Source organism: Melanostigma gelatinosum, assembly GCF_949748355.1.
Source record: "Melanostigma gelatinosum genome assembly, chromosome: 17".
Taxonomy (NCBI): domain Eukaryota; kingdom Metazoa; phylum Chordata; class Actinopteri; order Perciformes; family Zoarcidae; genus Melanostigma; species Melanostigma gelatinosum.
Genome location: NC_136650.1, coordinates 19,174,044 through 19,192,479, shown reverse-complemented (window position 1 = coordinate 19,192,479; position 18,436 = coordinate 19,174,044). Strand labels below are relative to the sequence as shown.

The 18,436-nt window shown below is 44.2% G+C and overlaps 2 protein-coding genes across 2 annotated transcripts; one reads left to right on the top strand and one right to left on the bottom strand.

Annotated features, from left to right (window-relative positions):
* Positions 1-7: 7 nt before the first annotated feature.
* mturn (maturin, neural progenitor differentiation regulator homolog (Xenopus)) lies at positions 8-4,147 on the bottom strand. Its single transcript, XM_079288516.1, has 3 exons — positions 3,728-4,147; positions 915-1,037; positions 8-632 (listed from the first exon to the last, which is right to left on the bottom strand). Exons 1-3 carry the CDS (start codon positions 3,884-3,886, stop codon positions 525-527), a joined length of 390 nt encoding a protein of 129 aa, XP_079144642.1. The 5' UTR covers positions 3,887-4,147; the 3' UTR covers positions 8-524.
* Positions 4,148-5,810: 1,663 nt separating this feature from the next.
* Positions 5,811-16,757, top strand: LOC306791003 (SH3 domain-binding protein 5-like). The gene is made up of 9 exons (XM_079287591.1): positions 5,811-6,134; positions 6,643-6,705; positions 9,207-9,335; positions 13,276-13,440; positions 13,623-13,753; positions 14,029-14,071; positions 14,458-14,674; positions 14,761-15,159; positions 15,553-16,757. Exons 1-9 carry the CDS (start codon positions 6,039-6,041, stop codon positions 15,723-15,725), a joined length of 1,416 nt encoding a protein of 471 aa, XP_079143717.1. The 5' UTR covers positions 5,811-6,038; the 3' UTR covers positions 15,726-16,757.
* The last annotated feature ends 1,679 nt before the right edge of the window (positions 16,758-18,436 follow it).

Below are 18,436 nucleotides of genomic sequence, written 5' to 3'. Positions count from 1 at the left end.
CTCCTTCCTTCCCTCCTTCTCTGCGACACTCCAGTTGCCTCACGCGGCCACAAACCGTCAGTTTTCACCTATTTGTCTTTAAACTAGCTCTCATGTATCATCTGTTTCAACAGACAGGCTGAGGAAGTAGGTTATCCGTCACATTCATCTCCGGGGGGGGGGGGGGGGGGGGGGGTAACATCTGACTGTTTTTCTGCATAACAAAGCCAGCTGAGGCTGATGTAATATTGCTGTGCTGTGGAACTTTAAATAACCAGATGGGGAATGATTATGATTGTTGCATTGCACATGGTACGGCTCACATAGCCAGCCCCAATGTGTGTGTGTGTGTGTGTTTGTTTGGTTGGGGGGGTCAACACAGTGCACTCTTTGGGAAGCAAAGCCACTGAGACATTCAAGAACATGGTGGTGCATTTTTAGCGAGTTGGCCGTAAGTATGTGTGTGTGTTGTTAAGTGTTTGGTCCGATTGGTCGATGAGGCCAACAGAGCTTCTGAGCAGCTCGGCCCCACAGCCGCAGGCGAATCACTGCTGGCTGACCCCCATCTGCTGGTGGTCGGGCCCCGGTTCCCCCTCCATGTCGGCGTGGTAATGCTCAAAACTGTCGTCTTCTATGTCCGGCAGACCCAGCAGCTAACGGGGTAAAAGGAGAAGGTTGAGTTACACAGGCTGTATTCAATGAATTCATAAAAAAACAAAAAGCTTTGAATCATGCGTTATATCCTGCTCTAGTTTTGTAACATTTGCCGATAAGCAAGGCAACATTAAGATGTCATAACTCTGGGTGGAGCTCAACGTGTTTTGTCCGCACCAGAGAGAACAGAATGTATCAGGATTGTAACGGACCCAAGAAACAGTGAGCAGGGGTCACTGTGCTGCGATTTGTGTTGAAAAGAAAACAGTTTGTTCCCGTACAGGCCTGAAGGATGTGAAGACCTTCTCCAGCACCTCCAGCAGGGTCTTCTTCCCGCAGGAGGAGATGTAGTCCTGGGCCAACTGTAGGAAGGGAAGGCAGTCCTCACTCTCGCTCCACACGTGCTGCAGACAAAAACAGAAGATGATGAAAGTCGGCTTCATTTCAAACGTCAAAGTCCTGGCGAAAACATTGCACGAGTTAACCAATTTGTGTGCGTCACTGAAAGAAAAATAAATGGATTCAGCTTGTGCATGAAAGGAGAGAGCGTAAACCTTATTCCTCTCCGTAAATTAAACTAACAAAAATATAAAATATTGTGATGTGATGTGATATTGTTGCGCTTCATCCACCAGCGATGCTTCAACTTGCAGGAATTGACCAGTAAATATGTAAAGCTGGGTCAAGAGCAAAAACATGAACAGTAGGGAATCTTAAACATACGCAAGGTTCTGATTATTGACCAAAAGTGTCAGAAAATAACAATAATAGTTAATGAATACATCAGAAACAAGGATTAGAGATAAATTCTTGAGACCAGACTGCTACATAGTTTGTTGTCTAACTACTAAACATGGATCTACATACTGACCACTTTCTTCATGAAAGTGTATTTGATGGAAATTTAAGGTTTTTTCTGTTTCACAATGTGTGGAAGGAACAAGTGAGAGTTTTAGAAGTAACGTGAGAGTCACGTCAATCAGTCCGGGGAGTATTGTTTTCACAGTGTTGCAGACGGGGATTATATGGAGCCCTCCGGCTCTGGTTGTTCCTGTTTGACACTGACGGATGGACTTTCACGTGAGGGTGTGCCTCTGGCAAAAGCGCCATCTTTCAGCAGATCTCACAAAGCAAATCAGACCGCTCCTGTTGTTCAGCTGCATCACCCGACCTGGATGACTGAAAACTAATAAAACTCACCTTGAGGGAAATTACAGATGTGGGAAAAAACAATGATGTACAGCTGTGCTCTTGTTGTGGTGGAACTGATGTCACAGCGCCCTCCAGTGAAAGGACACGGCAACGACACACACACGAGAGAGAGAGAGAGAGAGAGAGAGAGAGAGAGAGAGAGAGAGAGAGAGAGAGAGAGAGCTGTAGAAGTATTGATCGAGCGAGAGACAAGATAGTTATTCTGGACAGAGAACTGTGAAGGTGTGTGTGAAGGTGTGTGTGTGTGTGTGTGTGTGTGTGTGTGTGTGTGTGATTGTTGTGAGGGAGATAAAGTGAGACAAAAAGGAAGGGAGGTGGAAAATCAAGTTGGTGGTGAGAGAACTAACCACATGGTGCATATATATACTTATCTAACCCTCTGCTGTGTGTGTTTTTTCTTCTGTAATGATATTCTGAATAAGATAGTTTGATGTTGCAGCAGTCGTATATTTTCCACCACCCGCCGTGGAGAGCCCCCATGGTTAAGCAGCCCTGCTCTGCTGTCAGTGGGAGAGACCGTGGCACGGTCAGTGTGACATCATGTGTTATTGACTGAACAGACGCCTCGGCTCCTGGGTCATCTCCATCTGCTCCCCGCCCTGTGAGCCCCCGTCACTGGGCAGGAGGAGGGAGCAGGGCGGGTCTGGCCTCGGCAGCTTTATGGCTCTCAACACCACCACTGCACCACACTGGACCAGGATGTAGCCAGTGTCAAGACGGTCTGTGGGGCTGCTGCCAGCGAAGACACTGAGCTCTGGGCAATATATTAATATTCCATCGGTATTGTAATATCAGATTAGATATGTTAAATTTTGGATACGGTTATGTGGCAGACGTCTTTTCCTGGTTATAAGGATTCAGTAAAAAGTTGTTCTGTTATCTGCCTTTACCCACTTAATCATCATAACCACATTATTGAAAATTATTCATCAAAAGTTTCATTGTGTAGATATGTTTTGAAAGCACCACTGGTCAACCCTATATCCTCACATTATCAATATCAAGGTATTTGGTAATAATATTGTAATATTTGATTTTCCACACATTGCTCAGCCCTTCACTGAGCTCATATCCTCCATATTGATTTTGGCGTTTCTTTAAGGCGGACTCTGATATCACTTAGAAACATACTTTAGACCATGGATAACATATGTAAACAACAGCATCAAATATTACAATTTGTTTACTCTATTTTTGTCTCGGCAAACATTTTTTATAAAGTTTCACTGAGATTATTTGGATTATGTATCTCAGCAGAGAACTGTCAATAATTCCTTCAAAATAAAGATATGGAAATGTGTCCCTTGTTAATTATTTACGATATGTCTGCAGAACAGGAACCTCTCTAAACAAATAAGTCAGTCAGTGAATTAACGAGGTAATTATCTACTCACTAGTTTGGTGTAAAAAAAACTAAGTTTCAGCTTTTTGACAGAATGATGCCTTCATTGCTATAAAGAAAATTACATTTCAAGAGAAAAGTAAACTACTTATATGTCCCAACGAATACATGAAGGTCTTCATTTGAATATAAGAGGCCGTCTTTGTGTTCCTAATGCAACGTGATGTTGTGCAGAGCTTTTATTTTGAAATTCACAGGCCTCGTGTTTTTATAACCTGGACAATTTGTTGGTGATGTGATTCAGAGGGTTATCGCAGTTGATTATGATGAAGGGAAAAAACACCATCGACAGAGGGTGGGGGGGGGGTGCACCCAAACTGAAATGACATCATCCCTCCACTCTTCGCCCAAAGGCCCACCTCCCCTCCCCCGTGTCAGCCGGGACCAAGAAGGACAACCCCACCTCGACACACCTACATGAACACACACACACACACACCGAGCGTGAGAGAGCTAAAGGCCCTGCGGAAGCTCACTTACGAAACTGTCGGTGCCGCCGGGACACAGCACGTAGAATGAGACGCCGGGCTCTGCGTAAAAGTCAAGCCGCCTCTCGTCGTCCTCCTCGGCGAATATGAGGTCGAACGGGTTCCCGGAGCACCACTTCTCCGCCGCCTCCACCAGATGCTTGAACTCCATCCTCCGTTATCCGGTCTGCGGTGTCCCCTGGCTCCGGAGCTTGATCTCGGGTCTCTCTGGCCGTCGCGGCGATGATGCTCAAGACAAAAAAAACAGCTGATCGGACAGCAGCATCAGCAGCCTCCACTACCGCATCTCCTCTAGTGCACCGTCTGCACGGCCCGGGAATAGAGATAACACTGTTGGGTGCACAGAACCGACCGGGTCTGGTGCTCATCCGCTCTCAAAGCCCCATTCCTCTCTTCCTCCCCACGTTATGAAACCAGCCCGTCGGTCGCATACATGCATACGCAGGAGGACGCTGGGAAAAAACGCGATGACGAACAGCGAAGCCGGGCAGCCGTCCATGTCTGAGGCGCTGTCGCCCATAGGCCCGCTGCCAACTGTCTCACACTGCAGGCAGACGAACAGACACTGACTGCGTCGTTGTTTTTAAACCTGCAGCCTTTCATCCTGGGAACTTTACATGATGCATTAGTGCTGTAGAAGCTGCTCAAGGAGGATCATAGGAATAGTGTACAGAAATGTATGCACTATATACTGTGTATATGGAGAACACCAGCATCGTCATTAACGAATAAATGAGGCCTAAATACCGATACTATACGTTTAAAAAAAAAATATATATATTTATATAATGTTAGACTGGAACTCACTGAAAGACTAGTTCCCCAAAATCCCAAATATAAAAATATATTTTACGTTATACATAACCATATCTTCATAAAGTACAGCTTGGTTTTACTTGCCATGGATGAGTATAGACCTAACCAGTTGGTTGGTAATATTTATGTTTTTTCTTGGAAAAGAAAAAATCACTAACTGTAAATACCTGAGCCAACTCTCGACTGATCAAGACCCGGATGTGGCTGAAGGCTCTGGTGAATGTCTACCAAGTGGATGACTTTAGACCTCGTGCTAAGAATTGTTTTTGTTTGGTCAAACTACTATTTTCATGGTCAAGAATTAACTCTCCGGCTCAGACAGTAAACAACTATATATATATAAATAAATCAATAAAAATCATACTGCTGTTATATTTTGACCAAAAACCTTCTTATGTTTCGTCACTTAATTAACAGCTATGAATGACAAATTAAACCACGAGATTCAGCTTTAATATAGTCCTTTTCCAAATACATTAACTTTAATTCTGAAATATTTATAGAACTACCACTTCACCTAAACTCTGAAAAAAATATATATACACTTTAATGACTTCCCACCGTTGTCATACTGGAAACCACTGGTTCAACTAAACACCACCGTGTTCACAGGAATGCAGCCAGTCTGACCCTCGCTGCTCCCAGGAGTCCTCGCCACCAGAGGGCGAGTGAAACCAGCTCAGCATCCCACACTGGAGCTGAATCAAGCTCGCATCAAGAAGGCTCAATCAGACCAGAACACATGAGCGTCTGTCCTGCCACAATAAAAGGGCATAGTTTGGAGGACAGTAGATGGATTCGTGGAAAAAACATGTCATATAAGTTGAATTAAGTACAAAAAAAATGTACAGATCATTATCTAAATAATACTAATATTTTAATACTAGTACACAACAACTAGTCACAAGTTGTTAATAGCTTATTTTAAATTATGATTAAATGAGAAAGTATCATATTAGTTTATGTATCGTAATTTGTTAATGAACTTTTTCATTACATACAAACAGAACACGATTCTTTAATATATTAAAGATAATTATTTATTGTATGATAAGGGTTGTTTGACATAGAATCAACATATTGATGACTATCATAGTCGAGCCCACTTTTTGACATAAAAGTGCTGCTACGCTTAATGGCTTTTATTTTGAAAGTCAAAACCAGAAGTAGTCATATAGCGACTTTATAACTTTCTTTTTCACAGTTGTGCTGCTGCCTATCCCCGAGGTTGCGATCTCCCGCACAGTGCGTGTGTCGGATGTCCCAGCGGTCAGACGCGCTGCTCGCCCCGCAGACAGCGGACTCCTCTGCTCCTCTGAAAGCACCGACCCCTTAAAACAACCTCCCGAAGCATGCAACGCACTCTGTGCAAAGGTTCGTGAGGACGGACGTCCCTGCTGTCCGGCACCCCGGAGTCGCGCTTTTGCTTGCAGTGAAGACCCACATTTTCTTTCACTCCCCCCGAAGAATCTCCAGATATCCTGAAAATGGATCCTTTACAAAATGGGAATAATTGTGAGGAGGACTCGCAGTGTGCCAACGAGGAAGAAGAAGAAACGGAAGAAGTGGATCCAAGAATCCAGGTGGGATTTTTAAAAATGTAATCCAGATGTGGCCACCAGTGAAAGTGACATTGAGACCGAATTAAGAAGCCCAGTGAAAGTCAGGTTGTGTGGAATATTGTTTTAAAATGTGTTAACCTTACATTCAGTGGACTATACACACACACATACATACACAGTAAAAGCCAGGGAAATGTGAAATATTACCACTTTATTATATGAATGCAACAACTACTGTTCCACTCAACACGAGTTATTTTCGTGAATGTGTCAACTGTGCATGCAATTTAATAGAATCTTAAATAAATAGAACGAAGAGTATTTGTCCCTTTAACACTTTCTCGACACACACAAACCCCCCCCCCCCCCCCCCCACACACACACACACACACCCACACCCACACCCACACACTGAAGGCTGCATGCTCAGCAATCTGGTAAACTGAAGTCACACAGTTGGGCCTCTAGACTCGCACTCTGTTTTTCCCCTCCGTGTCTCTCCATGAATGCCATTGTTTCCTGTAAACAGGGAGAGCTGGAGAGGTTGAACCAGTCCACAGACGACATTAACCGCTGGGAGAGCGAGCTGGAGGTAAGAAGAAGCACCGACCACCAGCACGGCTGTCATTATAATCAGTGCCTCCCTCCCCGCTGGGGTAAACACTCCCAGTCATGGCTGAGCTCCAACACCCGCCTCGAGAAGCCACGGAGTCTCACTTACAGATTCAAAATCTCACTCTAAACGAGAGCGCAATCCTGTTGGAGCTGTGAGATTATTCATATTGTTTCCAGTTCGGTTTTAAGGACTTTTCCTGGCAGTGAAGTCATTGCATATAACAGTTTACACGGAAAGTCTCGCAGAGATGGACATTTTCCAAGTGTGGGAGCTGCTTCGGAGGGAAAATGTGGAAAAACTGAAGCAGCAGCCGTCACTCCTCCTTCATAACACTGCAGCGTATGAACTCTTAGGCCTAACTGTGATCTGAATGTTAAATATAATATTTAAATGGCACGTTTGGAGCAATCTAAATACCAAATGCTCTCGTTCTTTTCTTTAAAAACACATTTTTAAAGCTAGAAAATGCAGCGAGGAACAGCAGAAAGATGGACGGTAGTAGCTTTTATTGTTTTACAGCGCTCGCTTGGATTTAAACACTTACTAGACAGGTTACTGTTCAGCAAAAGTCAAAACATTCCAGAGGCAGGCCATGTTTTTCTTTTCCTCAAAGTAGGCCTCTGTTTCTCATTAAACCTTCACTCACGTCCAAATGCCACAAGCAAGTTGCACAAATAAATGTAACAACAGACAAAGACAGAGGACAGGATTTGTACACTTATGTCTCAATGTTGGTGCCGTTGTTATATATGGGCTGGCTGTTTCCCTGTTGAGTCTGGAGTTGATTAAGGACGGCGTACAGTAGATTCAGAGGATTCAGGAAAAGCCGAGGCGATGAGGTTAAAGCCATGCTCGTATTTGAGGCTCTCTATACTCTGCCAGCATAAAAGGTAAAACCTCTCGTGGCAGAGATGCAAGATTGTGTTCGAGACGACGAGTGAGTGACATCCCCTAATATATATACACATATGACCAATAGCGTACAGAATAAACTTCCCCACCTGCACGCAGTGTCACCATCTCATTGCAGGAACAGGAAGTCAGGAAACGTAACGATGTCACAGGAAGTGTGCATCCTGTAGCGCCCTCTTCCTCATCCCTCTTTTACCCTCTCTTGTATTCTTCCGTCAGTTTCTCCAACAGGATGCAGGTTTCAAACTCCCCTCTCTGGGAATTGCAACACATGTAGGCGCACACTGTAACCCTCGGTAACCCTGCCATGTAGGAGATGACAGGCGCCGGCCATGAATAACAGGTCTACCGTCGCTGTGCCATCTTGGGCTTTACGCCAAAGAAGTGTACACACACACACACACACACACACACACACACACACACACACACACACACACACACACACACGTTGCCAATTTCGCAATAACAGATCTCACAACACGAGTTCACCGCCAAAGAATGTACGCTCAACAACCAAAAGTGACACACAGCTGCACTGTGTCTCAATGCATGTGCTTGTGTTTGGCTTAAGGTTTAGTGATGACTTGAATTAGAAGAGCCGCTTTGGAGGCGGCAGGCCAAATTGATGACGGCCAGCAGGACATCACACGGCGCAAGGAAAGCCCGACCCGTGGCTCAAGCTTAAAACATTAAAGTCTGGAAAGGGAAATCTGGAATTTGTTTCGAAACACATTATACATGCTGGGAAATAATTGCTGAAAACGTGAAAGGTTTCTGATTATTGTGCTGAATTGTAGTGAGACGATGACGGCTCGATGAACCAAAGTCACTGTGGACCGTAGCCTACTCGCTTCAGTTGTGACCGTTAATGTCGGATAGATTGTTTTGAGCAAAACAACTCGTTTCACAATCAACAATTTGATCCGATAACATTTGCACGTCTGAATTATTTTATCTCCATTTAAGTGAGCGCCGGGCTAAACTGGCATGCTCCGTCGATAGAGCATGCACGATAACGTTCCACAGAAGTAGCTCACAGCAGCGAGACGGCCAGCTGTGTGGTATTCACGCGAGTGTGGTTTCAGAGCAGAGAATACCGCTTATTCTTTCACAATTTTTCAAATTTGGCTGGGTCCAAAAACGAAGAATATCTATGTTGTGTACCGATGAATTCATATAACAGTTCTTAATTAAAGTGATTTTAGCGTTTCTTTATCTCGATGAATTTGGCTTTAAAAATGTCATGTGGTGCGACCGTGACATTTATTTGCATTTCTGGTGAAATTTTGGAAACAATTACCTCATATTTGTGTTCTAGAATGTCACAGCCGCCTTCTTAAATGTAGTGAACAAACTTATTTTCCCTGTAAAACTGAAAACGTTTAAAAAATACCATCCACTTAAGCAGACTATCCGTTCATAAATTAGCTGTTTTATTTTGAGTTTTATAGCTATTATTGACCACAAGATGAGTGGTCAGTAAATCAAGGGATCAATAGTCAAATTATATGGGAAAAATATATATACAGTGTGTGTGTGTGTGTGTGTGTGTGTGTGTGTAGGACTGCCGTCAGCGGTTTCGCGCGGTGCTGGTTGAGGCAACAGTGAAGCTGGACGAGCAGGTGAAGAGGATCGGACGAGCTGTGGACGACTCCAAACCGTACTGGGAAGCCCGCAAAATAGCACGACAGGTAGACAAACACACACAAACACACACACACACAGCTGGAAGGACTGAGGTCAGCAGGCAGCGAGTGTGAGGGCAGGCTTACGAGGATTACAGATGAGAAGTTTAAAGAGATCATCTTATATCTACTTAAAGGGAGCACAGTCACGTGATACCTATTTTTAAACTCAGTCACACCTCTGTGTCCTAAGCTCGTGTCACATACACACAAACAGTGTGTGGAAGAGAAGTTGAGCTGCACTCAAACTGCTAGACTTGCCATGTTTTCCACAATCTGTGTTGCGTCCTTCGCCGCGCTGCTGCAGGTAGATGCAAAGTAGGTGTTGAAGTGCGGCCCCCCCTCTCCGATGGGTCACGTCCTTCGCTGTTCAATTGCTCCGCCCTGTTGAGGCTTTGATCTGATTGGGCAGCACCAGAAATGTAGAGTCCGCCCCCCCCCCCCCACTTCTCTGCCAATGAGGAAGAAGCTCACGATTCGTTGATCAGAAGCATAAGGCTGACATTGGTGTCATAGCTGAGCTCTCTAACTGAAATAGATTTCTTATGTGTGCGTGTCCGAGCTCATCTCTGTTGCTAGATGACAAACTACCTGCCAGGAGCATCTGCTGTCAACAGTTACACGTGAGAGTCGGGGATTACTGGGAGGTTTTGAATTTTGATGAGACCTGCTTTCATGTGAAAAGATCCAAAGCCTTCCTTAGCTTTGCCTGTGTCTGTGTGTGTGTGTGTGTGTGTGTGTGTGTGTGTGTGCGCGTGCGTGCGTGTGAGAGAGAGATCAGGGGGATTATATAGCAAAGCCGAATTGTCTGGTCATGATTTATGGATGAATATTTAATAGTTAATACATGACCTACTTTAAAGGGAGTCAAATGCTTAGCCTCACTGACCTCACCACAACACACACACACACACACACACACACACACAGTTGTACCTACCCCCACCCATAAGCCAGTCTCCCCCAACCCCCCATGTTTATACTCCTACATTCCAACAAACTAGGGTGCGGTGTATAGGAATTTGCCTCTAGTGTCCCATCTTTTGTCCTTTTCACCCAGCATTGTCTTCAGCACCACTGTCTGTCTCTGTCTGTACCCCCCCTCCCTCCCTGTTTCATCACCTCTCTCCACATCTCTCCAGAAAAACTGTAAATGGGTTAAATTTCAAGATAAAAGGCGTCAGACAGGATGACAGGGTTCGGCACGTGAAATAAAAAGGAGTCCCGTGCGCGGCCAGGTCATGCGTACACGAGACAGCGTTATTTCAGAACAGAACCATCGTATTGTTTGCCCTCACAGACGGTCAGATATCGTGGGATCAAGTTAATTACCGGATAACAATGCCTTTCATTTGCATGCCGTCACCATGCTCAGCAGGCTTCTGTGCCACAAAGATAAACGGCAAAATTGTGTCCCGCCACCTTTGATGCGCGTTACTCACAGAGGCAGAGACTCTTAGCTACGGACAACACTATGAGTAAACACCACACCGGCACGAGAAGGGACGGGTGCTGCTGCGCTGTCCAGGAAGTCCCGTGAAGGACGGTGACTTCTGGGTGACTCCAACTTGACAAAAGCCATTGATGGATGGTGTTAAAGGCTCCTTGCTCATGTTTTCTGCTCATCAAATATCCATCATCGTCTATTTTCCCTGCACCCCCTCTCTTCTCTCAGCCTGGGAAATGAGTAATGACGGCGGGACAAAGACAGACGGGTCAGTCAAACTAACTGATTAGGCGCAAAGAGCAACTTATCTTCCCCACTCACTCCCTCCCTTCCTCTCTCTGCACCTTCTCGAAGGGGCCTGGTCAAACCTCGCTAGGTTACCTAATCAATCGAGATATCGCAGCAACACAGACACGAAAGACGCCCGCTTTCGGATTTTCGGACAATTTGCGTGAGACGATGCAGATCTGTGCTTGCTCACGTCACTGTTGGAGCCTTTATCATGAACATGGGCCGACAGTGGCAGGGGGTCATGTCACAGGGGTCATGTAACAGAAAGCCAGGGGAGGCCGTGAGAAAAAGCTTGTAACAGCTGAGAGAACTACGCCGACCTTTTGGGAGTTGTTAAAGCCGTTTAACGTGAAATGTGTCGCTCGTAGTGACGAACACACCGAACTGCAATTCCCCCTCAACTCTATATTTTAGTACGTTTAAGCGCAATATTTTGGTTTTACGTCACACATCTACTGTTTTAGGGTGCTTTCACACCTGTAGTCTGGTTGTGTGCAGAAAGCAGCGGACAGAGCTCAAATTGTGACGGACCATTGGAGAGTAGTGTGGTTCCACTCTTATACATTTGGTTTGGTAAGGTGTCAAATCCGTAACTAATGTACTCCGAGTATAATTACTAAACCTTTTCTAAAATAAAGCACCGATTAGCAAATTAAGGTCGAGGAAACAACTCAACCGATAACTATTTGTATGATCCGTTTCATTGCAGCTTGGGTCAAGTTCTCTTTCCCGTCATCTATTGCTTTTGAGAGAATACATTTAGACTTCAATCAGTTTGAAACTGTAGAAATAGTCTTGTTTTAACATGAATAGACGGCTTTATTTCATCGTTAACAAATGGCCATTCAGCTGCAACAATAGCATACAACAATCCATTCAAAATGCTCAAGGATAGAAAGACAAACTGGAGTTGTTACCATTGTAGTATAGCGTCAATGCAGACAGACAAATCAGTTAAAACAGAAAAAGGGGACTTACAGGGTGGTATAAAATGACAGAGAGTTGAACACCACGTACAATAAGTGGTTTCCCTTCAGCTTGAAGGGAAACGTGTCCCGTTAAACTGTTGCTCTGTACAAAATGTTCTCTAACCCCATAAAGCTTTTAAAAAAGGACCAGAGGACGAGTAGCAGGGGGACGGCCTGCTGTTGCATAATGTCTGATGCATGTAAAATGATATGCCAGATAGAGTTGTTCTTAGACGCGTCTGCTGTAACCTTCCTGCCTGCTTTAAACCATTTCACCTTCTTAAACTGAGGATCTGCAAGATGTGTAGGAGGGCTAGGATGTTGTGTTCTTTTATCTGTGATTTATGTTCAACATGTAGCGGTCGGTATAGATTATGATGTTAATGTGTGTGTGTATGCATGTGTTACAGCCCCAGCTAAATTCAATACTGTTGCTTCGTCTTGGAACAAGTTCTTATGAAACTCTTTTTGGTTTATTTCTATGGCTTTAATATAATACTTTCACCAGAAAGTGAAGGCGATCGTCCAAGATAAATCTCTGCTGTAACACATTTCCATGTGTGCAAAGTTTGAATGCTTTCACAAGATAAAAGATCGCAATGAACTTTACAAATGACCCAGACAACCAGGTTTTCTTCATCGTTTCTTATTCTAGGAAATCAAATAGTTTTTTCCTGTAACTGCTTAGTATTCAGCCAATACATTGACCTTTAAGTCACGCCTGTCTGAGTGGCGAGAGTGGGTCCAAATATGTCCAGCATGACGGGATGAATCCACCTATTGACTGGGACTGTGGGCAGGAAAAGCCCACTAACAGAGTGTCAGATGTTCTTAACGACAAAGCTCCCGTTTGTCAATTGGATGAAGGCACGCTCGTCTTTCTGTGCATCTGTGTGCGATCTCCTCGCCTCTACGGCTGTCATAAGGAATCAACAGTGGTTCTTCCAGAGGAAATGTAGGTCATAAGATACACACAGACACACACTGGAAGCAGCACAAAGACAACTGCTGCACTCGTACCATGTGAGAACAAAGACTGGGCCAACTTGCTGGTAGAAATTAGTGTCAAATTAATGTCACAACGCTGTGATTTAAGCTCAGTCAGCTTTTTCACACTTCATAACCGAGTGAAATCGCAATCCATCATCAAACCCCGTCTTTAAACAGGAAACCTGTAGCTACCTTGCTTTCACACTTGATGTTATTGGGCCTATACCCGATTCTTCCTTTTGATCTCAAGGCCCAGGTCGAAGCCCAAAAGGCCACTCAGGAGTTCCAGCGGGCGGTTGAGATCCTGCGGGCGGCCAAGGAGACCATCGCCCTGGCCGAAGAGAGGCTGCTGGAGGAGGACAGCCGCCAGTTTGACTCCGCCTGGCAGGAAATGCTCAACCATGCCACACAGAGGGTACGAAACATGATGCAAGACGGCTGCAAAATACGGAAAAAGTTCCACGCTTACATGTTTGTGCACGAGGGTTGAGGTTTACACTGAAGCTGCTGATAGTGACAGTGAAACTATGACAACGCTGAAATGTCCCATATATTGCTTCTTTTCTACAATTAATAAAAAACACTTGATTGTTTCAGGTAATGGACGCAGAGCTGGAGAGAACGCGCAGTGAGGCCGAACACAAGAAAACTGCGGCCAATTACAACTCCTGCATCAGCCACTTGAGGCAGTTGGAGAAGAAAGTCAAACGCTCCATCAACAAATCCAGGTCTGTGCCTTTGTCTCCGCTCGCAATGTTCCCTTTTCTTTTTCCCCCTGCTTGGGCCTCGCTGTGTGTGTGAAAGCAGGGCTAATTTGATGTCATCTGATGCAGGCCAGATGTTTCATTTGCTGGTTGTGCTGTGTTGGGGTGTACTCCCTTTGTGAGAGCCAAGGAATGTGACTGCTCACAGAGGAGTGTTATTCTGCCAGTAGTTTCTCCAGTGACAGTCGGCACGGTTTCTCCCTCCCTCTCTCAGTTTCTTCTTTTTTCTCCCCCTGTAGGCCGTATTTTGAACTGAAAGCCAAGTATTATCTACAGCTTGAGGTATGTATGTTTGCATGCTTTTAAACAATTTAAAATTTGAGCCAAAACAGTTCAAATTACTGGAGTTAATACATTTTTTAGAACATTTGTAATAACTTTCCATCAAGCTCCACCATTTTATTTCTCCCATTAAGGACTTGCTCTAAAAGGGGCGGGGCAGTGGTGAAACCCCCTTGACACAAACCGGTGTACCACTATTCCATAGTACAGCCTCACAGGGCTACATGACTGTAGACTCTTAGTCGTGTTCACTTAGGAAGGAAAGCACGACTGTGTAAATGTCATGCTCACTAAGCTTAGGACACTGTCAAAATGTAAATATTTATATGTAAACTGTTTTACCAAGACGGTGAGTTTACTAAAGAAAACAGTTTCAATCCTCGTAGCAACTCAAGCGCCATGTGGATGAGCGTCAGGCCAAAGTTATGGTTGCCAAGACCGACTACCGCACAGCATTACGCAACCTGGAGAGCATCTCTGAAGAGATCCACGCCCAGCGACGCTCCCTCGCCATGGGCACCAGGGAACAGGGCGTCGGAGCGGAGGGAGATGGGCCCGACGAGGACATCGCCGACTTCAAAATGGAGTCAGACGGTCTGTCAAGTGAGTGCAACTACATGCAACCACATTATTCATCAACATTTAGTTTGTTTTGTTGGTGCATCCGTGTGTGTGTGTGTGTGTTTCAGTGGTGTCCGTATCAATCGATGAAGACAGTCACAGTAGCAGCTCAGAGGAGGACACAGATACTCACTCCACCTCCTCCTCCCGAGACATGCCCTCCCCCTCCTCCTCCCAGCCCTCCACCTCTGCCTCCACCCCCCTGGACATGCCCTGCTCTCAGCCCTCCTCACCCTACTCGTGCCTCTCCTCCTCTCCCCCCGTCCCCTCTTCCTCCTCTCCCCCCGTCCCCTCCTCCTCCTCTCCCCCCGTCCCCTCCTCCTCCTGTCCTGGCGAACAAGAGTTAGCGAGCTCCTGCAGCCCTCATGACCCAGAGTCGGTGTGGGGTTCTCGGCGTGCCTCGCCTCTCCTGGGCCCTCGCAGCCAGTGCAGTGGAGCTTCTTCTCCAGACTGCGACCAGGAGAGAGGTGCGTGTTCATCACATCAGTGTGTACATGTGTGTTGACTTCTGATGTGATGCTTCATCCTTTATGTTAAAAGTTTTGTCGCTTTAAAAGCTTTAAAAAAAAAAAAAAGTTCAACCTTTAGTTTTGTGATACACTTTAAAAAGTTTGACTAGAAGATCAGTACCAATTTCATGTTTCAAGTGCATTAAGGACAGAGCTGGAGTAAAACAGTTTTTATTGTGTGAAAAACGGCATCCTGTTCACCATGCTAGAGGCGGATGGCATTTACTGGAAAGAGTTAGGTTTTCAGTAAAGTTCTGTTTCAGTCAGCAAAGGTAAATTGGTAGATCATTGGTTGACTTTAACATGCACATTTATTCACAGGCGCATGCACTCCTTTTCTGTGTGTTGCAGGTGACAGAGCAGAGGGAGCGGAGGCAGCGCTAGAAGCTGGTTTGAACAAGCTAACCTTAACTGTAGCTCCAAAACAAGAAGGGGACTCCGGGGATGAACAAGATCCCCATGTCATTAACCCCGAAATATCCTCTCCCAGCTCAGCCACTACCATTCTGTTACTCAGTGTCTAATAAAACTTCAGTCTGGGCTCTGTGGCAGAGGACTTGGGAGCAGGGCAGGAGGATATGAGAGAACAACCTACACACCCCCAAAGCTCAAACCAACCTGGCATTGCGTCTCCATATTGTCTTAACACCCGATGGTGTCGTATTAGAAGGTGCTATAAGTAGTGTATTAGAACATCAGTACATCATTTAAGTAAATTGTGAACCCGTGGTGTAAACTAATCAGAGCAGGGACGGGAGGATTGGTCTGTGTTGGTGTCATTAGTGCTGGCATTCTTCAAAAGATTGCATTTGTCATGAATCTCCTTTCTGTTGCAAAGAGGCTGTTTGTTGCCATTGAACTGACTTCACCAGCTCCGTCTATTTTGTGCCGGAAAATAATTTGCGTTGTACAGCAGTATGGGAAATCGTCTCTCTTTTGGCATATTGTAGAGGCTGTCAAACTTCTCAATGACGGTGTAACCCGTCTACAGCTTTAAAGTAATGTGTCAAAGTTAATGTCACAATACATGTATTGATGTAAACATACTATAGTTGGCACCACTAGGAGAAGTCAACAGTGAGCCTCTTTTTGGATCTGGATCTAAACATGGAGGATCAAAATGGGACAAAACAAGATGTCGACCGTTGGATCATTTCTTGTTCTGCCTCGATTATTGAGCTCCGCTTTTAGCTCCTAAATGTGAAGTTGAAATGTAGGATGCAGAGACTGTTTTGGGGGAGTACTTATCGAGGAGTGCATGCAGTACTCCGAGCACTGAACACCGGAAGAGACTCTTCAGGCGGGACTGAACACAAGTGGTCTTCCATTTGGATTTGTGAGTGAGTGAATGTTTTGAGTGCAGATCACCATCTGATGTGGTGATTGAGCACATTTGTGTGCGTGTGTCTGTTGTGTTTTTGGGAAATGCTCAAATACTACCTTGTAGTACAGATATTCTATATTTATACTCCTGTATTCTTGTATATGAACAGTGGTTTGTGGTTACTATCGTCATTGTTTAACACAAAATAAGCAATAAATATGTGCTACATTTATCAGATTATTTTTATATCGGTTTTCAACAATGTTTGTTAGCACTTAAGGTTATAAATATAATTATTGATCATCAAAGCCTCGAGTCCAAGTAGACGTTTGTGCCAAGTTTGGAGAAATTCCCTCATGGCACTCCTGAGAAAGTGTTTACGAAAATGGAGCGGACGTCGGTACGGACGGACAGAACCGAAAAACATAATACCGACACGTAGAGGCATAAAAAAACACTGAATAAAACCTATTTTATTTTATTCTAACTGTTAAAATCATTTTTAAAAATACAGAAAACTAACCTTAATGCCGAAAGAAAGGACTATTCTGAAAAAGGTTACGTTGCAAAAACTCAATCAAGTAGATTATCAAGTGCGAGTATTGAAGCAGCACATTTGACGTTTCTACACAAACTTACTATCTTTGCTTCATAATAGAAAATCATCTTACCTCACAGACATGAATCCAAAGGGACCTTTGACCTCCATCAGCCCATACTTGAGTCCAAGTAGATGTTTTATGCCAAGTTTGAAGAAATTCCCTCAAGGCATTTCTGAGATATTGTCTTCACAAAAATGGAACGGACGTTGGTACGGACAGACATACAACCCAAAAACACAATGCCAGCAGCCACAGCTACCGAGGAGGCATAAATAAATACAACGAATCAGATTCTCTCTCCGAACTTAAACGTTTGAGTTCATTCAAATCTGGTGATTTTAAGAAAACATTTTAAGAAAATACAGAAAACTAACCTTAATCTCTAAAGAAAGTACAATTTTGGAAAAACAAACGTGATGTCGCAAATACGCAACCGAGTAGAGATCGTCAAGTGTGAACATGACGCATCACACTTAAGGTGTCTAAACTTACAGGCTTTGCCTCATAATTAAAAGTCATAAGTTTGTTAAAAACCAGTTTCATTAAAGTAGAGTACAACCCCAAAAGAAAATGTAATAACTAACATCAACCGACCTGATCCTATAAATAAAAGTACTATTTTGACAAAAGGTCGTTATAAAGATGCAACTGAGAGGAATTGTCAAGTGTAAGTATTGTAGCAGCACACTTGAGTTTCTACCTAAACTTACAGGCTTTGCGTCATAATTAATAATCATCTTACCTTACAGATGTGAATTCAAAGTGACCTTTGACCTCCAAAATATAAATCAGTCCATCCTCTAGTCCAAGTAGACGTTTGTGCAAAGTTTGAAGAAATTGCCTCCAGGCTTTCCTGAGAAACCCCGTTCACAAGAGTGTGACGGACGTCCGTACAGACATGCAGAAAACATAATACCTCCTGCCAAAAATAAACTATAACCAACCTTATTCTGTTAAAGTAGTGCTATTTAAAAAAACAACGCATGTTGCAAATATGCTGCAGTGAGAAGGGTCAAGAGTGACTATTACAGCAGCACATTGGAGGAGTCTACCCAAATGTACAGGCTTTGCTCCAATAATCTCATCGCACATTAAACATAAGAATTAAATGTTTGCAAAATATATTAATTAAGATTCTTCTATTCATATCTGGTGACAATAAAGCAAACGCATTCATAAAAATACTAAATAAAACAATCCGTTTTCTCGAAATAAAGTACTATTTTGAATAATTACGTTTGAAATATACAACTGAGTAGAGACCGTCAAGTGTGAGTGTTGTCGCAGGACACTTGAGTTGTCTACCCAA